The sequence below is a fragment of the Rhinolophus ferrumequinum genome, chromosome 19, assembly GCF_004115265.2.
Source record: "Rhinolophus ferrumequinum isolate MPI-CBG mRhiFer1 chromosome 19, mRhiFer1_v1.p, whole genome shotgun sequence".
Lineage (NCBI taxonomy): Eukaryota > Metazoa > Chordata > Mammalia > Chiroptera > Rhinolophidae > Rhinolophus > Rhinolophus ferrumequinum.
Genome location: NC_046302.1, coordinates 28170116 through 28193698, shown reverse-complemented (window position 1 = coordinate 28193698; position 23583 = coordinate 28170116). Strand labels below are relative to the sequence as shown.

Genomic DNA, 23583 nt, shown 5'->3' with positions numbered 1-23583 from the left:
CTCTCTACCTCTATAAATTGGTGATTTTCTATATTGATTTGTTCTGTTTCCTGTTTCTTTCTTTAGTCAATCTACTGTAGGTTTTTGCTTTGTGGTTACCCTAAGACTTAACATGAAACATCTCATAGTTTAAAAAGCCCTTTTTAAGTTGATAGCGGCTTAACTTTAGTTGCCTGCAAAAGCTTTACCTTTTTTACTGCCCCTTTTCATATTTTTTATATCATTATTCACCTCTACTTATAGCTTGATTCATTAGAGTAACTATAATTATTTTTAATGTTTAATAACATCCTATTACAGATGTAGATTTTCTGTGTATTTACCTTTATCAGTGTATTGTATACTTTTGTATGGTTTTATGTCACTGATTAGCCTGTTTTCTTTTCACCTTGAAGACCCAATTTCAGCATTTTTTTCATGTCATGTCAGGTGTAGTGGATGAACTTCCTCAGCATTTTTTCCTTTGGGAAAGTCATTTTTCCTTCATATCTGAAGGATTACTTTGGCATATAGGGTATTCATGGTTGGCCATTTTTTTTTCTTTCAACATTTTAAAAACACTCTGAATATGACATGTCCTTCTTTCCTGTAGGTTTTCTGCTAAGAAAGCTTCTGATAGCCTAGTGGCTGTTTCCTTTGTTATGTTACAAACTTATCTTCCCTGTCTGCTTTTAGAATTCTCTTTGATTTTGGCCAGTTTCATTATAAAGTGTCTTAGAGTTTTTCATTTTGCATTGAATAATAGAGATACTATCTTTGTGAACTTGGATGCCCAGCTTTTTCCCCAGGTTTGGAAAGTTCTCAGGCATTATTTCTTTAAATAAACTTTCTGCCCCCTTCTCTATTTTTCCCCCTTCTGGAATCTTAATTATTCTAATATTTATTCTTTTGATCAAATCTCATAAGATCATGTAGACTTTCTTCACTCTTTTCATTCTTTTTCTTTGTTCTGCTCTCAGTGGATTATTTCAAAATTTCTGTCCTCTAACCCTCTTATTTTGTCTTACATTTCCTCTATTCAACTACAGATGTTATCTATTGCAATTTTCATTTCTATTGCAATTTCCATTTCATGAATTGAATTCTTCAGCTCCCAAATTTGTTTGGGTCTTTTTCATAATATTAGTAAATGTCATTTTATTTGTACATTTTTTCCTGAACTCATAGAATTGTCTTTCTGGGTTTTCTTGTAAGTTTGTTAAGTTTCTTCAAAATAGCTGTTTTGAATTATTTTTTCAGCTAGATCACAAAATCCCATGCTTCAGTGCTTGTTTATTAGAAAATTATTATTACCTTTTAGTGAGGACATGTTTTCCTGATTTTACATGTTCCTAGTAGTTTTGTGTAGCAGACATCTCATTAAATCTTTACAAGTTGCCTTTGGGTGGCTGTACTGTTTATTGGAGTTGTTATAATTGGGGTTCGTCTCCATCTTATGGGTTTTACAGACGTTAGCATTATAGTCCAAGTTTGTGGTTTCTCCTCTGCCCACAGATCTTTATGTTTTAGTGATAGCTCTCCATTTACTGGACTTGCTCTTGACATTATACTTCTGAGCATGAAACAAGGAGCCAGCTGCAGAGTGGGGGGAAGGGTGGTATTAGTACTTAGTGCATTGGGGTGCCTATGGATCTAGTGGGGGGGGTGAGATTCTCAGGCAGGGTGTTGCTATGGTCATTGGAGTCACCACCTGGGTGACCATGGTGGTAGGTGTCCCCACTGCATCCAGGTCACCTTCGTCTCAGGGCATGACTAATGGTGAGAGGATATGGCATGTGGGGTGAAGCTGGGTTCATGAGCCCATCGTGCTATCTGGTTCCCTCTGGCTGCTGGCACTACTGTGCTATAGCTGGAAGGCCACAGACATGTTTCCACTGCTGCTGCCAGGTTCCACCACAGCAATGGGGGGATGGAGTTGGTGCTGCTTCTGCCCCCTCTTACCTTCTGCTGGGCTGTTGTGTGGGGGCCACACCCCAACTCCTCCACTGCTCCCATGCTAGCTGGAGCCATGGGTTCAGCTGTGGTACCCAGGGAATCACATCTGTGAGCACTGTCTTTCCGCGCCCCCCCACCCCCCGCCCATCCTGCCTTCCTTATGTATTCTTTTTATTTATTTATTTATTTATTTATTTTTAATTAGGGAACAGTGTTTTTTGGTTGTTGTTGTTTTGTTTGTCTTTTTCTAGGGCCCATCAGCTTCAAGTCAAGTCGTTGTCCTTCAACCTAGTCGTGGAGGGTGCAGCTCAGCTCCAAGTCCAGTCGCCATTTTCAATCTTAGTTGCAGGGGACCATCCCATGAGGCTTTCTCATTGAGAGCTTGTGCTCTAACCAACTGAGCCATCTGGCTGCCCCCCTTATGTATTCTAATACATTCACTTTCATGTGTACCGTGTGTAGATTGCTCAGGTGTGCTAGTGTGTTGAGCAGAGGAACCTTTGTTGGAGTATAGATGTCCAACTAGTTATAAAGATTTAAGGGGAGATGCAAAAGAGTCTTCTTACTCCACCATGATGCTTGTATCACATCCAATTCTATAAATATATAACCTATAAGCTTATATATATGGGATCCTATAAATGTTATATCCTGTAAATGCTTTCCATAATTATCTACTTATAGTGAACAACGTGAGATATGAAAACACATGAATAGAAACAATGTCATAGACCTACACATTTTTCAGGTTGCTGATAGTGACAAGATCGTTGTAAAATAGTTAAATAAGAAAAAAATAATTTTGTCCTTTAAAACAGCCAGTGAGACAAATTATTCTACCATACTTTAAGGAATTTTTGCTAAAAATTATTGTCCACCGTAACAATGACCAAGCTGAGTTAGTGTTGCATTTTTATATTACTATAGTAACTATTAACTTTGTTAATTACTAGTAATCCCAATTTCAGAGGAGTTATTACCTCACTAATTTACATGTCTCCTACCTCATAAGCCATCAGTATTTCTGCTATGGTTGTTGTTCTATGTTTTTAAATCACTGGTATAAAAACTGTTATGTGGCTGTGTATTCACTATCTGGCAATTATTTGAGAATGTAGAACAAAAAGCAACTTTTATTAAATCTTTTTTTTTTTTTTGTATAACAGGCATCTATCCATCTTACAGTAAACATTTTTATGTATCTGAAAACATTAAAAGTAATTTAGAATACTTCCATTTGAGATAACAGACAGGGAATTATCTTGAGTAAGGTATATGAATGTAATGGTTCATTTTATGTCAACTTGACTGGCCAAGAGGAGAACCAGATATTTAGACAAACATTCTGGGTGTGTCTGGGAGGGTGTTTCTGAATGAGATTAACATTTAAATTGGTAGACTAAGTAAAGAAAATTGCTCTCTACTATTGTTGGGCTTCATCCAATCAAATGAAGGCCTGCATAGAACAAAAAGGAACTCCTTCTGCCTAACCGAGCTGGGACATGGGTCTTCTCCTGCTTTGGGGCCTGAACTAAAATACCAGCAATTCTTGGGTCTTGAGCCTTCCAGCTTTCAGACTGGAACTACACCATCAGCTTTCCTGGGGATCTAGTTTGTCAACTGCAGATATTGAGACTTCCCAACCTCTACAATTGAGGGAGCCAATTCATGTATTTTATGCACACACATCCTACTGGTTCTGTTTCTCTGGAGAACCTTTCCTATAATGAGATACGTCATTTTAAATAAATGTTTAAACTTTAACATAAATAACCCTGATTACTGATAAGTTAGGCAAGCGTAGGATCCCAATTAAGAATTAGTCAGATTTTACTTGTGAATCTTGGAGATGGTAAATGACTTACCGAAATTCACAATTCACATATCTAGAAAGTTTCTGCATTAAGATTTGAACCCAAGTTTTCCACTTGCTAGTATTATGATCTTATCACTGTATGCTATATCTTTTAAGTATTAAATGAGATGTCATCGTTTGCAGATAAAATGTTTGTCCAACTACAAATTCATTAGTAGGTTTTTACTATTTGAGTTATCAGTGTTTTAACAAAGGTGTAGAATTTTCATTTAATTTACATCTTTAAAGTGTCTTCAAATATTTCTGGAAATATTGAACAAATACCCAAAATAGATACATTTTACAACTGATATTGAAAAATTGTGGCTTAGTATTTTTTTAAAAAATTCCCGTAAAAATGGAGCAAAATAAAACTGTCGAAGAATAAAACAAACATCTAAAAGCAAATATCTAGTCTTTCCTGAGGGCATTCTAGAGGTTTTTATCTTATGTTGATCATTGTTTACTACACTTACTGCAAATCTTTGGAAAGGTAAGACTTTAACAGTGGCCAAAAAAGGCAGAACCCAATTGTCTAAACAATTATGATATTTTTTACCCCAGCTCTCTGAAAAATAATGGACACTCTTTTTTGGTTTTAGAGGTTGCTTTTTGTTACTTGAGAAAAGAAGTTATACATGTATGTAAATATATAAACCCATAAATCATGCAGTAATTCATTATGCTATCATGTAGTATATTTGATTCAACTAAAGTTAAACAGTAACTCCTCTCTCTCTACTGTAATATTTGTCTTTTCCCACAAGCCAAAAATAGGCAGAAAACAGAAACATGCTAAAAGTCTTTCTCCTCACAAATTTCTAAGACTGCTGGGATAGTAACTCACTCTTGTAGTTCATCCTTGAGTTTATCGAAATGATTAATCAGGTCTCTGCAAAACATTGCATTTGAAGCTCACACATTGAATAAACACAGGCAGCTTATAGAGCTGAGTACCAAGAATGAGCAAATGTAAGTAGAGGAAAGATTAGGAAGACCGTGACTGAGTCTTTTCAAATTGATTGTAGAGGAAAACACATTGAAATGGGAACAAAAATGCTGAGATGCTTGTTCAACTACAATTTTTCTCTTTGATCTTTTTTAAAAACAAGATACACTTAGAAATAAAGCAAATGGATTAAAAACAATGGAAATTTAAAAAAAAAAGATGAACTAGAGAAGACCTGGTAAAAGGAAAACTTAATACATGAATTTTTAAAGGCAGCTCCAAGAGCTTTTGAAGCACATAAAAGACAGCTAAATTTGTCCCAGGACAATCACGTATAATTTTTTTTTTTTTTAATGTATGGGATATTGACTATTATAGTCTAAAGTAAACAATCAAAATTGCCTACAAATCATCATGGGAAACATAATTTGTGGGGAGAGTAGGGGTAATTTATATATTCCTTTCTCCCTTGCATATTGCCTTAAACAGCTACTTGGCCCTGGCAGTGATCTGTATCTTGCTTTTCGTGTTTTCTTAGATGTCTGTAAAATATGCTCAGCAACTTAGTACATAACCTACAGATAAATACCCTGTTGCTTGGTAACCTAATATTCTTTAATCAGTGTTTGTCAAGTGGATAAGGTATGTAATGAGGTCAAGAGAAGTTAAGTATTTGGAAGCACCATCATTAGGTTTACAGTGGACATAAATGGGTTAAAAATGGCTTCAGTTTAACATAGACTTCAGAGGAGACACACATTTCCCACTGAACTGTAGCTTCTGACCATCTCTCTTCTCTAAATCCCTGAAGATGGAGTGACCCCAGGCCTTACATTAACACCTCATGTCTTGTTCTACTGAAATCCATTCTTTGTTAAAGGACAGATTCTTAGATAGATGTGTAAATAAAATGTAGCTGTATTTTGATAAAATGGACCCACACAAAACAATCTTCCAGAAGTAAAGGAAATTTATACATATACACACATGAGTGTGTGTATATCTATTTATGTCAAAAATTGTTTAAGATAAAAGCTTTGGAGTGTGAAAGACTTATTACCTAATAATGAAGGGAATAGTTTATCAGAAAGTCACAATTGTCTAGAAACTATGTGCCTTAATAACATAACCTCAAATTAATTAAATTAAATGAAGATATTGACACATCCACAATCATAGCCATTGACTTTTAACACACTTCTCTTGGAAACTAATGGAGAGAAAAGAAAATTATTTGGATTTGAAAAAATAATTAAAACTTAATCCGGTTATATCTAGAACCTGTCCCCAACTATCTGATAATACATATTCTTTCAGACATGTTGATCATTTAAGCAATGATGACAAAGAATATACTTGATAGCATTATGTTCAGATTTATAATTAATGAAGATGAAAGCAGTACACATTCCATTTGTGGGATAGAACTACAGTGGTATTTTGGCATACACATTAGAAAAAAATAGAAAATTGATGAGCTACTCATTTAACTCAAGAAGTTAGAAAATGCAAACTTTAAAAGAAAATAAAGGGAGAAATTAAATAGAAAAAGTAATAGAGAAGACCAACAAAATCAAAAGCAGAATTTTTGAAAGGTCTTAAAAAATATTGGACAAGGTGAACTAAGAGAAAGGATGCATAAAATAAGAATTCAAAAAAGAAAATAAAAAATATTAATAGCTTTATGCTAGTATACTTGAAAATTTAGAGATACAATACTGTTTTACCAAAATATAATTGGCCAATAGACTAAAGAATAACTATTCCAAAGGAACCTATAATAATTAAATAAATTGAATTATTATAAAAATCTGTTCATTAAAAAAAATCAGACCAACATGGTTTTACAAATAAGTTTTACCAAAACTTGAAGGACTAGATAATCATTTTACACAAACAGATCTAAAAAAAGGGGAAAAGAAAAAGAAATGGAAATCACCCTGGCTCATTTTGTGATGCTACAGTAATCCTCTCATCCAGAACAGTATTAAAAAGGCAAATTATATTGCAATCACTTGTGAATATAAATGTAGCTCATTAGCATATTGACTCTAGTAATGTGTATCTGCTATAGCCCAGGTGCTGCGTAGGATGCTTTAAATACATTAGCTAATTTAGCTAAGATGCTGAAGAATAATTTTTTTCACTCTTTGAGATAAAAGTATGAAAATAATATTAATGAAATACCTCTATTAAACATGTGATCAAAATATAAAATGAAAATCAGCCTGCAAACAAAGTAAGTTTCCAAGTAGCTCATGTATTTGTCAGTTAGGAAAAGTTACTTCACTTCCTGGTAAGTTTATTAAATTGATTGCAGCAGCTGAAGGAATGTGTCCAGAGAAAATAAACTTGTTTGACTATTAGCATTATGGCAAAAACAGTGCTTAGAGGGTTGAAGAAATTGAGATGTTGAGAATATCAATAGCCAATTAAAAAAACAAGTCAACTGATTTCAAGTGGTTTTCCTTGTATTTTAATAAACTGAGATGTTACTCTTACTGTTACTGTTTATTTGAGGAATCAATGATGAGTTTGAAGTGACAGAATTGGCATCTATGGATAGTATGAATGAAATAACTATAGCTGAGAATATTTTCAAAGTTAAGAAAAAACTAAGTACAACTTGTAGAATCTGCTAAGATTCATGAAGCAAAAACAGGCTTATTTGGACAAATTTTCAGTTTGTTAAAACAAGGCATTTGGTTGTTCTTTGAATTGTTCATCAGCAGGTAGAGTGTGGAAAACATTTGAATCTAACATGCATTATTGAAACAGTAGTGTCAACTTTAAACTTCGTTTGTTCTCATCAATTTAATCATTTCTGTGAAATTTTGTCAGAAATAGATTCTGAATATCCTAATATATATATATATCCTAATATATAGTACCACACAGTAGTTTGATGGCTTAGTGGTAAATTTTTATTGCAATTTTTTTTCAGGTCAGGGCTAATATTAATTTTTTCTGAACAAGAACTGCCCTCAAGTTTTATTATCAAACACTGAATGGCTTTGGAAATTAGCATTTGCTACAGAAATTACACAGTTCCTTGATGAATTTAAAATTACAAGGCAAAACAATGCTTTTATGTGAAGCTTGTGCTGTGCTAGTTGACCAACACTGTTTGATCACAAGTAACGGCTAGCTGCTTAAAAACTTCCCATACTGTCAAACGTATAATAAAACAAAAAGTTCAATCTCCATTCCCTCAAATTTCTAGTGGATATATATTACTGAGCACACACTATAGGCTCAGAGATGGTTTTGGGGCCTTGATGCAATAGCAAAAGTAGATTCCCGTATTTCGAAATCCTTTTCACTATTCATTTGAAGAACTTCCACCTTAGTGTTCAACTGGAAGTAATCAGTCTGTAATGTACTTCTCAGAGGAAAATTCATAGCAATAAATGCCTACCTCAAGAAAAAAGATAAATCTCAAACAACTTTATACCTCAAGGGATAGAAAGGGAACAAACAAAGCCCAAAGTTAGTAGAAGGAAGAATATAAAGATCAGAGTAGAAATAAATGAAACAGACTGAGAAGACAATCGAAAAGATCAATGAACTAAGACTTGGTGTGTTGAAAAGATAAACAAAATTTGTAGTCCTTTTTAGTTCAGGTAGATTCACCAAGAAAAAGAGGACTTAAAAAATCAAAAATGAAAACAGGAATAATTACAAATGATACCATTGAAATATATAGGATCATAAATTGGACAACCTAGAAGTGGGATACATTCGTAGAAATAAATAACCTACCAAGACTGAATCATGAAGAAATAGAAAATCTGAACAGACCGATTACTAGCAAGGAGATCGAATCGAGGTAATCAGAAATCACCCAACAAATGCATAGGACCAGATGTCTTTATCGGTGCAGTCTATCAAACTCTTCCAAAAAAAATAGAAGAGGAAGGAACACTTCCAGGTTTATTTTGTATGGCTAGAATTACACAATTCCAGATGAGACTCATCATGATCTCAGGTACCCAAGCTGATAATCAGAGGACCTGGTTTCAAAGGATAATGAAAGAAGGATACTGAACTACTTTGCAAATATTTAGTCATTGTTTCTGGTATTTCCATCACTAATGGACTGATGTCCACTTACAAAAGATGCCAGGAGTCAGAGGACATCACCACTAGCCAACTAGAAGAACAACTGGGACAAGTAATAACCATGATCAAATTGAGGCCCGACTACGAAGCCACCAACAGACACCACCTCAGTAGGATCTTATATTAAACCCGATCCCCACTTGGCTCCCCACAGCCAGCACCCCTCAGTGTCCCATGTACCACACTTTTCCTTGTTCTTCCTGTCAGAGCAGTCGTCCCCCTCTATCCTACTACTCAAATCTCCTCTGAGCTGGGCCACAGTGGTGCAGGAGGAAGGACCAGGAACTCATTATGGCTTTGGACAAGCCAGTGAACCTGTCTGGAACTGTTTCCCCAACTTTAAAATGGGACCAGTCATCTTGTTCTACTGTCCCCACTGAAATGCTGAGAGGCTCAAAGGGCAACAGTGTGAGTCTCTAGTGAGGGGCTAGGTGCTGAGAGGCCCCTTAAATAATTTGTCCATTTGTGATTTTTTGTTTTATATATATTTGGCTTCCTTGCCCAACCTCATAACTTTGAAGATTGGAATAATAAACACTCATCCAGAATAATTCCTTGTAGTTTTGATTTATATACTCAATCCAAATCATGTAGATCCAAAAGAACGCAAGATAATGAAGTCAACTTTCTTCCAGAACACTAACAGAGGTATGAGTGGCTTCTAAATTACTGAGCTATCTATAGAGTTGTCTATGTTAATAATGATCTGTAAGAAAGTAGAAGCCATAATCTTAGTTTGGAAGCTTATAGCCTTGAGCCAGAGATGGAGAGTAATCCATAAACTGCAATACAGTCAGCCCTCCATATCCATGGTTCTGCATCCGCAGATTCAACCAACCAAGATCGAAAATATTTGAAAACAAAAAAGTTACGTTGTTGCTGACATGTACTCTGTCGTTTGATCTACAACGTGTACAGACTTTTTTCTTGTCATTATTCCCTAAACAGTACAACGACTATTTGCACATAGCATTTACATTGTATTAGGTATTAAGTAATATAGAGATGATTTAAACTATACAGGGGGATGTACATTAGGTTATATGCAAATACTGCACCATTTTCTATTAGGGACTTGAACATCCAGAGAATTGGGTATCTGGGAGGATCCTGGAACTAATCCCCCATGGATACCAAGGGGCAACTATATTCAAATAAAATCACAATCTCTCTCATCTCAAAAAGAACTTGGAGCCTTAATCCCACACTTTGTCAATTTCAGTTAAGGATGACAACCAGCAACTTGGCTAGTCAGCAAAACTCTCATAAAATGTTATACCTTCTACTGAAAAAATGATCATCAGCCAACCAGACACTAGAGATTACATAGCGGAGAGGAAATTTCTTTCAACTTTCCTTCATAAAGATCTGTACTAGTACTGGGAACTGGGATTATTGAATGTAAAGAAAAAACTATTTGAAATAGTTCATCCAGAGATCAGAAGCCCTGTTATGTCATGAAGTTTTTTAAATCCACTCAAAACTTTCCAAATAAACTGGTGGCTGAATACTTATTCAGTAATTTCAGTTTGCAAGTATGACCTCCCTCCATCTCTCCCTTCCAGCTTGTTATGTCAGTATCATGATTTTATAACACGAACAAATGGAAGCTAACTCCTGCTCGGAAATCAAAGCTTTGAAAGGTCATGGCAGAAGTAGACATAAGTTTCTCTCCGATGTCAGAGTTCTTGTGTGCTAGTCTTGTCTCTGTCCTAATTAAATTCCAAGTGAAGCTATTTCTCTCTCATGGGACAACTGCCTCCTGGCTGACAGAAGACGTCTCCCTTTAGGGTAAAGGTGGAGGGGATTGGGTCTTGACCTGTCTCCATGCCTCAAGGAGAACTAGAAGGATAAAATAACATCCCTTGTATAGTACATGAAATGAACTGAGAAGTTAATGTTTAGAAATAAATCTGTTAAAATATTTTCACGTTATAAAATACCTATAGTTTTTGAGAATACCTTTAGTTATATGCTTAGTAATATTTATTCAAGGATTTTACAGTTATTATTCACTGCAAATTAATTACAGCAATTGCTTAAGGAAAGGTAAGAACTATAACAATGAACACTTAGGTATACAATAAAATAGTATTAATCCAACAATAACTGCTGCAAAGCATCTTAATACAAATGTCTGAATTAAAGATTTTAAAATAACTTTGTAAGTTTATCGATTTAATTTATTGGGGCAACCTTAGTTAATAACAATATATGTTTCAGATATAAAATTCTATAATATAACATCTGTATATTACTTTGGTTGCTCCCCACCCAGTCTCAAATATTTGACCCACTTTACCTTCTTCGTCCTACCCCCACCTCCTTCCCTTCTGGTAACCACCATATTGTTGTCTGTGTCTATGAGTTTGTTCATTTGTTGCTTTGTTTTATATTCCACATATAACTGAAGTCATATGGTTCTTGTCCTTTTCTATTTGATATTTGACTTAGCATGATACTCTCAAGATCCATCCATATTGTCTCAAATGACAATATTTCATCATTTACAGACCAATGGAATAGAATTGAGATCCTAGAAATAAACCAACACAAAAATGGTCAACTAATTTTTTAAAAAGGAGCCAAAAACATACAATAGAGAAAGAAAAGGCTCTTCAATAAATGGTGTTGGGAAAATTGAAAAGTCACATGCAAAAGAATGTAACTAGACATGCTTTGGTATATCTAACATCATATACCAAAATTAATTCAAAATGGATTAAAGACTTAAATATAAGACCTGAAACAATAAAATACATAGAAGAAAACATAGGCACTAAACTTATGGACCTTGGTCTCAGAAGATTTTTGTGAAGTTTACCCCAAATACAAGGGAAGTAAAAGCAAAAATAAATGAATGGGACTACATCAAAAAAGCTTCAACAAAACAAAAAAGAGGTCATCAACAAAACAAAAATGAAACCAATCAAATGGGAGAAGACATTTGCAAATGATACCTCTGATACATGAAGAACTCATATAGTTCAACAACAAAAAATCCAATTAAAAAATGGACAGAGCACCTGAACAGACACTTTTCCCAAGGAGACATACAGATGGCCAACAGATATATGAAAAGATGCTCAACCTCACTAGCTGTTAGGGAAATGCAAATCAAAACCATGACGAGATACCACCTCATGCCTGTTAGAATGGCTACTATCAATAAGACAAGAAATAAAAAGTGTTGGAGAGGATGTGGAGAAAAGGGAACCCTCATACACTGCTGGTGGGAATGTAAATTGGTGCAGCTACAATGCAAAACAGTATGGAGGTTCCTAAAAAAATTAAGAATGGAATTACCATATGAGCCAGCAATCCCTCTTCTGGGTATGTACATAGAAATTTTGAGAACACTTATTTGTAAAGATATATGTACCCCTATGTTCATTGAAGCATTATTCACAGTAGCCAAGACACTGAAACAACCTAAGTGTACTTCAACAGGTGATTGGATAAAGAAGATGAGGTACATATGTACATAAAAATGACAAAATATAAATTTTTTTGGTAAAAATTTACAAAGTGTCAAAAAAACAGATGTATCTGTTTTGGTTTAAATATATATATAAGAAGAAAAGTTTTGACACATGAGTATTTTGTGCAGATAAACACAGAAGGGACATTAATACCTAAAGGAGTATTCCAAGTCTAGTTTCTTTGTGGAATTGTTTGTATTGATCCTTTACTTATTGCACACTTCTAAAGCAAACTTCGTTCTAGTATGTCCACAGTTTTAAATACTAGTCAACCTGGTGGGAAAAAAGCATTGGCCTGAAATGAAAAATTACCCAATTCGCATCCTCATTGTGCCACTTAAAAGTTGAACTCTAAACATGTTATTGAACTCCCCCAGCTCTCAGTTTCCTCTGGTTTAAATAGAGGAGTTTGTAATTCAGTGTCATTAGCATCACCATCTAGGATGTTTCAACTTCTGAATTGGTGGGGTCTAATAAATTATTTGATAACGAACATAGCCAATAAAAAGCATTTGTAAGTCCCATCGTTTTAAAACTACTTCAGAAAAACTTCTACCTGTGGAAAGGAGACTTAAAATTGAATTTTCCAAAAACCACATGTTAAGAGAGGTCTTTACTTACTTGCCACCACGAGAGGAGATTGCCAGAGGCTAGACCAGGAGTCTGAGAGAACACCTAGCTGCTCATTTTGCATCAGTGTTGCTCTTTAGTCTTTCTGAGAGACGCCCTTGATTAAAGGGTATCAGCAGCATCTCACGAAAGAATTTGGGAATTAAGTCAACGGTGATTGATGCTTATGTTCACAGTATCAGAACAAAAATTGTTCGCATCTAATTTTGTCGTTATTGTTTCCTAGGCCCCACAGATCTCAGCATGAAGAGGCAGTTGGCAACTGGCTCAGGATCCTCTAGCAGTTCAAGCTCCAGACCTCAGCTGAGTCCAACTGAAATCAATGCCGTGAGACAGCTCGTGGCAGGATATCGAGAATCGGCTGCATTTTTATTACGTTCTGCAGATGAACTGGAAAATCTTATTTTACAACAGAACTGACTCAAATGACGGGCCTATTCACTGAGGTCTAAATTTGCCGTTTCCACTAATGACATTTTGATTTCCCAGCAGAGATGCTTGTGGTCTTACTGCAGTCTTAAGAGAAATACTTCCATTATGCCACATTTTTCTTGATCCTTAACGTGATGTATTAAGGTGCTTCAAAGGAACTCTGACCTCTGAAGTACTTGAGATACTTTGTGTCTAGCCGACTGGTTTTTTTTGTTTTTAGTGTGTCAGCATAACTAGCTGGGGCAAAACAAAAACAAAAACAAAAACAAACAAACAAAAAAAGGTTGTATATTCCAAATTCAAGGATAAAAGAGAAGAAACTTGTGGTATAAAACTTGTTCAAGATCCAACTGAAATATTAGTGGAATTTGCGACTGACCTATTGGACTGAAAGCTGCAGTATCTGGCAAAAAAATAAATAAAAAGCCAAAATTTCTTGTTGCTACAGGATATAACAATGAAAAGGATCTTGTATTTTAAAAAAAATATATATATATGTAATTTTTATAAAAAAAAACTTGTTTTTCATTCAAAATTGTCATTTTTACTTTGGTAACTTTTCCATAGGTCCTAAAAGAGAACTGTTTTGAGAAACTACTGTAAGTACCTTTTCCACATCCATTTGCCTTCTCCTCTTTCCAAATTCTTTCTACAAAGATAACACGATGCTGGAAAAAAAAAAGAAAACAACAAAAAAACACAAAAATAAACAACCCTTGTCTACGTTCTTTAAATCATCATATCAGGAACTACTTCCAAGAGAAGCCTGCATTTCTGCACTCAAGCATCCCACGCCACACTGCAGCTTTACCATAGAGGTTTGCATCACAGAAGTTTTTAATATTAAAAAGACCTATCACTGGGGGGAAAAATCACACCTTGGTTTCTTCCAGCTCACCCCAGATTGCCGCTGCTGTCTTACAGACATCCTTACAGCAGCAATTGGATGTAGATGACTGAATGTTAAGAGATTGCAAGTGACAATCTGAAAATTTGCACTCTTGTGTGTAGTTTTCTTTTCATTTCTCTATTTCAGGAATAGTTTCCAAAAAAGACCATTACCTCTCCTGATATGATTTGTATGATTTACAGTTCCAGGTAAAAATGATGTAAAGAACTCTAAGCGGATACGGCGGCAACTTACAATGAACGGTTCCCCCCATTTCCCATACTTTGCCCTTCCTTATTTCAGTGTGTCGGGTACACATGGATGGTGTTTTCTTTGTGTACTGAGGCAAACCTATTTTTAAAATATTTAGGAGAAACACATCAGTTTATGCTTCTTGTACAATTTTTTTTCTGTTTAGCTTTGGTTGCATTACAGATTATTTGTGCATTCATGAATTTGCCTTATTTTTATGTAAAATTTATGTCATTCAGTTTTTGATAATGAGTTTAAGGCATCAGTGATATTTCTTACCTACTTGTTACATATAGTTTTTCAAGTAATGACTGTGATTGTGACCAAGTAATGTGCACTTTTTCTTGTAACTGTGGACATTGCTATGCTTTTTTCTTCTAGTGTTTCTAGAATTACTGTTCCTTACAGTTACGTAAACAAAAAAACAAAACAAAAAAAACCTTTTGTGATACTGTTGGTGAACATAATGTGAAAATCTTATTGAAATATGAGTATTTTGGAAATACATAGATGCACAAACATCTCTTAAGGTGTGGATTTAGAGTTTGCTTATTTAAATGAAAATTCAAAAATTGAGGGCTGGTATAATTTTCTGTTTTGTTGGGTTTAATAAACAGATTTCTGTGTTAAAACAGCTATTGCGAAACCTTATAAACTTTCTGAATGATAGACTTTTACCTTTTGCTTTTAAAATAGGAAATGGTATTTCACCCCTACAAAATTGACAAATTTGTACCTCAAGAATATCCTAAGGTCCCAGAGTCTCAACATTCAGTCTAATAAATAATTTATTCCAAGAAGGGATAAAGCAAAGTAGCAAACCCAAGAATATTTCATTTATTATTTAAATATGATTTAAGAATTTATTATCTTTCATTCCTCATTTTTGCATGAGTAATCTGAGTCTTTTAGTCACTCCAGATTTAGCTTGGGAGAAACATACCTGTTATAAGAGCCTGTCTTATGCTTTGGGTTTTGTTGTAATACTATTTGAGGCTTTGACATAGTTGTTATTTCACAAAGTAACACTCAGGTTTGAGTTTGGCATATACATAAAAAAAATCCTTAGTAGTGATAATAAAACAAATGGAGTTGAGAAGCTAAGTTCCAACAAGGTACTCTTGTTTTTGTTAAATTTTTATCTTGAATTACAACTCTTATGCCCGTCCACCCAGGACTAAGTTTACCAGTGTCTTCTCTTTTTTGTACATTTATCTAAATGAATGAGAGTACTGGGAATCCATCATTTCCCTGGGAGAGCTCAGGTGCCAAAATGAAATATCATTTTTGTTCTCCGTTTCCTTTATGACTTGTACCTGAAAATACTCTGGCCCTTTTATACACTGTCACAGGAGAATAGAGAGATTGCAACCCCTTTATAAAACATTTTGGAGAGACTAGCTGTGGGTTCATATTGTCATTCAAATGAGGTGATAGAAAATTGTCAAAAACACAGAGATCAAATACACGTTTCTGTCACTTCTGTCAGTAAGCTTTCAGTACAACAGCAGTTTCTGGTCACATATGTATTACTTTATCACACTTAATAAGAAGTATTACACTTGAAATAACCACAGAGAATACAAACACAAGCAGTTACTGAATTTTCTTAAATTATGTCATTCAAGTAAACTCTCCAAAAAAGGGGCATTCAGATATAAGGATAACCGCTATTTACTGACTACTTACACAAGGAAATACATGTTGGTTGTTTCCTTTACTTCTCACAATAACCCCAGGAGATCTGGATAGTCATTGTCCATTTTACAAAGGCGGCTCATGAAGTGAAGCAACTTGCCAGGAGCTCAGAAATCGTGAGATATGAAGCGATTGTTTGAACCTAGGCACACCTGTCACCCGTAATCTGCTGCCTCCCAGGTACTACATAATTACATTCAGCACTGTGACTTAGAACCAGGCCTTTACACTAAAGTTTAGCAGTTTTATTAGTTTAGATAAATAACAGTTATTAAAAATGCACTTGATATCAAATAAATCATTTGACTAAACACTGAGAGTTTTATTCTGCTTAAAGAGGTTTAATTTCTTTCTAAAAAGCAACAATGAAACTCACCACTAATGAAAATCAAATACGTAAAGCATGAAGAGAAGTCTGACTTTTTAACAAAGATGGGTGTCAGCAGTGAATCAGGTATAAAAGGAGAAAAGGAATCACTCAGTTAAAATTAGAAAGGTAAGTTCTGAACTGAGAAAGTTAAGTTCATTCACACGAGATTTTAGTCTTGGGCACTATATAAGTGCTATCCCTGTGAGTGTGATTAGTGTAATTAATCCTGAAACCATTAATACAAATACCATGCAAAGATTAATCGTTGTATGACAAAAATACTTTGTAATTTCATATGGCCCAGGTTTCAAACTTTAGTTCATAGAAAAGATCCAAAAATAAAGCAGGTAGACATTAACATTATTTATCTTTTAAATAATGAAATCATGTGTTTGGGATGCAGAAATTTGGTAAAGTAAGGATTGAGTACAAGCTAACCTACAGAAGCTTACGATATTAATTACAATTCAGCTCTTCTTGAAAACTTTTTTTTTTAAGAGTTAAAATGCTACTGGTAGAGTCACATGTCCAGTTTTAAGCTCAATCACATAATGCTTCATTTTTCTGATTACAAAAGAAAATTGGGATATACAGAAAAATAAGGAAAAAATAATCCCAGGATCCACAGAGAACCAATGAATGACATTTTATATCTTTCAGATTTTATCTAAAGGGGTGTATTTGATATTATTGTATATAGAGCGTCCTCATCTGCTTTTCTAACCTAACAATATACTATTGATATTTTCTACATCAGGTATTCTTCTCAAGTATTAGTTTTAATGGCTGTGTAGTACTACATTGTATAAATGCACCTGTATCAGTTTCCTACTGTGGCTATAACAATGACCACAGACAACACAAATTTATTACAGTCCAATAGGTTGGAAGTCTCAGTGGGCTAAAATCTAGATATTGGCACGACTGTGTTCCTCTTTGGAGGCTCTAGGTGAGAATCCATTTCCTTGCCTACTCTAGCTTCTAGAGGCCATCTGCATTCCTTGACTGGTGGCCCCTTCCTCCATTTTCAAAGCCAAGAGCTTAGCACCTTCAAGTCTTTCTGTACCTCTTGACCTCTTCTTCAACCCCTCTCTTCAACATTTAAGAACCTTTACTCAATACACTGGGCTCACAGGATGGTTAAACAGGATGAGCTTTTTATATTAAGGTCAGCTAGTTAGCAACCTTAATTTCATCTACAAACTTAATTCTATAATTTGATATGTAACAAAACATATTGACAGGATCTGATGATTAGGATGTGGCTATCTTTGGGGGGGGCATTATTCTGCCTATTATAGTACCTTAATTTCCTTCTTTTAAAAAAAAAATACTTGTCTGTACCCAGTTGTATTTGTCCATTCTCTTGTAGCAAAGATCCTAAATTAGCAGCACCGGTCTTTTGGAAATTTTGATGGTATTTTTCTCAAATGTCTCATGTTCAAATTAAGTGTAACAAATAAATATGATAGAAGTGCAGCTAAATCTTTCACAGGTAATGAAACAACTGTCTCTGGAGACTTTCCTCCACTTTGATTCTTAGAAAGTACCTGAGATATGTTTGAAAAGGCTCCAATTCATTAGGCCAGAAGGGGTGACATGGGGATCCAAAGCTTAATTAAATTTTGTAAGCAATCCAACCACATTCATAAAATACCTAGTGGTAATTACGAGTAGAGTTTTATTTACTCTGAACAATTAAAAGACATTTTAACATTAAATGTTATTAGATGGCAGGTCTTTTAAAATTAAGAGTTCGGCAATAACATTTATTGAATTTAGGATAATCAATTGAGTTTAGAAATTAAACCTTTTGCTTTTATTTCTTTGCTAGAAAACTATTTTTCTTTACATATTAAATGTTTTAGTGCCCCTCATTTTTTTTTCTTTCAGAGGCTATTCACTGAAAGAAGAGATCAAAGATAATTCAAGACCATTTTTAATGCTACGAGCGAAAAAATACAATAAATGCATAGACCACAGAGAGCGAATGCTATTACTCACAGCGTGAGGTTGCCACATGTTTTGTCCCTTGCAAGTTTGGATTTCTCATATTTGTTTATTGAGGGATGGATCTGACCAGGCTGCCTGTGAGAAATGCCTTCTAACTTATTTAAGGTACTCCTCTGCAGTGACAGAACAAGTGGCCAGAGATTTCACAATATTTTTTCTTTGTTTCTTTGCTGGTGGAAGGATTCAAAGTTATGCCATGAAGTAAACACCATAGAGTAGTAACCCATTCAGCTCATTTTAATTGTTATTTTAACCAGTGTGTATTCTCTGACCTACTATGTGCTAGGCATTGTCTCTGGTACAGAAAATCTATGCCAGCTTTCAAGAGTCTCATACACGTCTCATCTAGTGGAGCAGAGGGACAGAAGTGCAGATGGTTATAATACAAAAAGATGAAGAGTAACAGTGCAACATGTCAGAAGAACATGCCTGACAGATCAAAGGAGGGCATAGTCCCTGCCATGGTGGGGGAGGGGAGAGCTGGGGGGTAGATGGTCACACAGATTGGAGCTGTGGGGAATACTTGGCAAAACTGTTGGGTATGTTTGGAGAGGATAGAAGAAGAAAGAAAGATGTGTCAGTGAAGGGCTTTTTAGCCACAGGAGACAACACGTGAGGAAAGAAGAGACGGAATAGCATGGTATGCACAGTAACTCAAGCAGTTGAGTGTTGCTAGAGGACAGAATCTGAGAATAAAGAGAGATCCCTGGAGAGGAATGAAGGAGCCAGATGTGCAGGGCCTGACCTGCCGTGCGAAGCAGATCGGTTGTGTCCTGTAGAGGATGAAGACACACTGCTGTGTTAGTGGAGTGACACGTGTCTGTTGGCTTCTCTGTTGACTATGTGCATGAATTTCTGGGGAAGGAGATTAGAAGTAAGCATGGATCACGGGACATCCCTTCCCAAAAGAAAATTAAATTCCTAAATGTAAAAACCAAAAGTTATTATGTGAGCAGCATAGCAACAAGGAAGGAATGAATGGTTTTGTCCTCTAGACATTGAGGACAATGTCCTCTAGACATTGTCCTCTGGACATTGAGTGGGAGCCAGGAAAATTTAGTCAATGTCACAGATTAATGTGACTTCTTTCTCAGGAAACAGATTCAAACAAAGACAGACGAGTGGGAAAGAATATTGAAAACCCCACTCTTAAATCCCTAGTTTGGAAAGGAGAATGAGGAGCGGGTGAACGACCTGGGAGTAAGTATGTACATAGCCCTTCAAGAATGCAAGTCCCTGCCCTCAAGTCTCCAGAAATAGAACCACTGTCAGGATAGACTTGACTTTTTGGGTGTTCTCTGGTGGAAAAGAAAGGCTGAACAGTAAAGGCAGAAAGACGGTGACACCCAGGGCAAGTTTTCTACAAAAGTAAGTGGAGATTTCAGCCAGCATCCCCCTCTTCAAGTCCTGTCCCCTTTTTCCTCTCCTTTACCTCCACCCCACCCCTGATTACAACACAGTGGCCCAAACTTAGGAACCCCATTGGTCATATTTGCCTCTTATAAGAGGGAAACAGGCAAAGCTGCTCGGGGAAAGTGTCAGGATTCAAGAGAAATGGATTACTGGGTCTCATTTGCCTCTGTCAAAAGCAAACTTTCAAGAGGTCCACCCTGAAAGTGGGGGACTTGGGAATCTTTAGACAAATTTCCCATCACCAAATACCAGTGGCATCCAATCCTGCCTAAGTGTGGTGAGTTATGAAACTGGACTACCAGTGATATTGCAAAAGAAAATCACAAACTGGTACCCCAATCTCAAAGGCCAGCAACACATTCCAGGCTCCTGCTCTCCATACCCTCAAGCAAAATAAAAGCAGAGGGAACTGGAATACCTAACCATCCAGCTGCATGCAGGTCAAAGAGTTTGAGAGAGGCAGAAAGAGATGCCAGGGAGCATTGAATCATACTGAGGAGAAATAGTACGTTTAACAAGGACCCACAAATATGAGTAAAATGTAAAGCAACAGCATAACACCTACATATCCAACCAACAGCAAAGAATGGAAGGAAGGAAGATGGACAGGGAAGAAGACTTTGTAAAAGTTAAAAAATATATACTTGAAATAAAATAAAACTTCTACCATCAATGCTTTGCTTGTAACACTCAACCATAAGACCAGGGAACAATTTTTCACCTCATTTGACAACCCTAACTTATAACAAGGTCCCCTATGACAAACCTTTCATTATAAGAAATCTTTCATAAATAGCTATTAAAAACAAAAAAGTCTATTACTGCACACATTTTCTATCCACTATAGAAACATAGGAGGGATGCCTTATATTTCACGCCAGACCACGGAGAACATATGAAGCTGGGAAAAAAGACCATTGAAGTCTCTGTGGCAGGCCTGGCACAGGAGAGGGACCTGTTTGACAATAAAACTGCAGCCTCATAACACGGTATATGTGTTGGGTTTTGTTTTAGTTTTGCTGATGACATAAGAATTCCTCATGAGTTGTGTGTTTCCTTTGGAAGATGTAACAATGTGACATTTGTACTCTGTATGTCCCTTGAAGAATGGAGTAGTGCTGGACCTTAGAGCAGCAGGAATGCTATGATGTGCCTGTCCCACTCCTAAATCAATTATCCTCCTCCTCTTCATTATTACACAGCTCGGCTACAGATACTGCCAATGCCAAAGGTCAAATTCAGATTTCTGCATAAGATCTTTGAATTAAACAGGAAGTTGTACTCCTGAATAGTGCCTGCAACATCATGTTTGCATAGGATTTCTTTCTCACAGGACGTTTCGCCCCACAGGACTTAACTGGTGTGTCTTTTTTCCCAAAGCCACTTATAATTGGGAATCTTTTCTCACAGCAGCCCACCCCTCACCTGCTCATGGGTCCCGGGGGAGTTGCTGCAGATGCTTTTAGCCACAGTGACCCTCGGGCCAGGCTGAAGCCTGGAGGGTAAGGAGAAACAGCTGGAAACAGAAAAGACCTTTGTGAATTGGGGATCTGCCCGTCAATAAAGCGGGTCTGCTCACAGGGCACCTTGCTCTGTGGCCAGTCCTTCAGTCCTCTTCTCATGAATCTAAACATCGCTGCTGGTGTTGTGACAGAAGGCCAGCTCTAGTGACACTTGAAATGAATCCTAAATATGCAGGCAGATATTGATGCTCAGAAAGGAAAGCCTGGTTCAGTTGGACAAACCAACACGACACAATCATTTATCACCCTCTTCACCACCTCAAGCCCCTTTCAATACATCACTAAATAAAAAGCAGGATGTAAGAAACTGCAGAGGTACTCTTCATCTAGTACATACGTATAAGCACATAATATTTATGTTTAGAAATACAAGTTTTAGTGGACAATTTTGCAAGCTTTTAGGAAATCACTGTCATCTGCGATATTGATTTATTTGATCCATATCATAGAGAAGACAGAAGGTTTTATAATCACATTCTGAAACTGAAGCTCAGAGTTTTGGGACTCTCCTAACTGTTCCAGCCAAGATAAGAAGCTAGGTCTCCTAATTTTGAATCCTGTGTTTTCCTTGCCTCCCACTCCCACCCAGTCCCATTATTTCACATTGCATTTCAAAGAATTCTTTTACATGTTACAAACACACATTATCTATGTTTTCCTAATCATTTATGATACCTATCCTTTGACACATTTATAACTTTGGAAATATTCAAACCAAAATATCTTGATGTTCTCCCCTCCTTGGCATGTAGATTGTTTTTTTTTTTCTTAATAAAAATTCATTAGGAAAGTTGTTCAACCAAAATGTATGAAATGCCTGTAACCGGCAGAACCCCACGCTCCTCTGGAGTCAGAAGTGGATGATTTAGTAATAAACACATGCTTCTGAAGGGTCTGCAAGTCACCAGTGAGGATTTTGGCCCAGGCCTTATGCTGACAGCCACTGGGCCAGATCCATTTGTCCATGCGTAAAATGAGAATAAGCTCTTGCACAAATACAAACATGGCAGTAAATATGAAAATAGAACAGGTTTTGAGGTACACACTAATAAAATTTAGAATCTCAGAGTACTGTTCCTTTTTGCATTTCTATTTGAAGCCCTCAGCAGTGTTGTTTAGTGTTGGAAAATAAGAACAATTCTTGCCAGACCAATGTAACCAAATGAAAACTAAAAACATAAATAAAGCTTCAATGATAATCGGAGCACATATATCTTTATGGATAAATGTTTTCAGATTTTTTTGGTAGATACCCAGGAGAAGACATGCTGGGTCATATAGTAATTCTACTCTTAATTTTTTGAGGAACCTCCACACTGCCTTCCATAATGGCTACACCACCATGGAAACAACCAGTGTCCTTCCATACATGATTGGATAAAGAAGTTGTGGTATATATACACAATGGAATACTATTCTGCCATAAGAAAAGATGAAATAGTGCCAGGCGACAACATGGATGGATCTTGAGATTATTATGCTAAGCGAAATAAGACAGAAAAAGTCAAGAACCATATGATTTCATTGATATGTGGGATATAAAACTGAAAGCAACAAAGGGACAAGACAAAGATACAAAAACTCATAGACACAGACAATAGTTTATTGGTTACCAGAGGGTAAAAGGGATGGGAGGTGGTTGATGATGGTAAAAGGAATGAAATATATGGTGATGGAAGGAGAATTGACTCTGGGTGGTGAACACACAATGTGATATATAGGTGATGTATTACAGAATTGTACACTTGAAACCTATGCAACTTGACTAACCATTGTTACCCCAATAAACTTTAACTGAAAAAAACAAGAAAACTAAAAATGTAAGTGCTTGCCCCAGTATTTACAGGAAACGTGCTTCTCAGCCCTACTCTGCACTTCTAGGCAGAATGCAATATTCACAGATGATCTAAAAGGTTGCTCACACAAGGTTCCTGTTGGGTCTGCATGTTCACTGAAAGCAACATAGACTCAGAAAATGAAGCTGAGCCAGACCTAATTTTTAATCTGTTTGCTGGCTCTG

The 23583-nt window shown here is 36.0% G+C and overlaps 1 protein-coding gene across 6 annotated transcripts in view; it reads left to right on the top strand.

Annotated features, from left to right (window-relative positions):
- Positions 1-15178, top strand: part of NOL4 (nucleolar protein 4) — a 304984-nt gene extending 289806 nt beyond the window's left edge. For all 6 annotated transcript variants that reach the window (XM_033087854.1, XM_033087852.1, XM_033087857.1 and 3 more), the window contains one exon: positions 13200-15178. In XM_033087854.1, coding sequence (XP_032943745.1) covers positions 13200-13393 — 194 coding nt within the window. In that variant the 3' untranslated portion in view covers positions 13394-15178. The remainder of the gene's footprint in view (positions 1-13199) is intronic.
- Positions 15179-23583: the final 8405 nt, after the last annotated feature.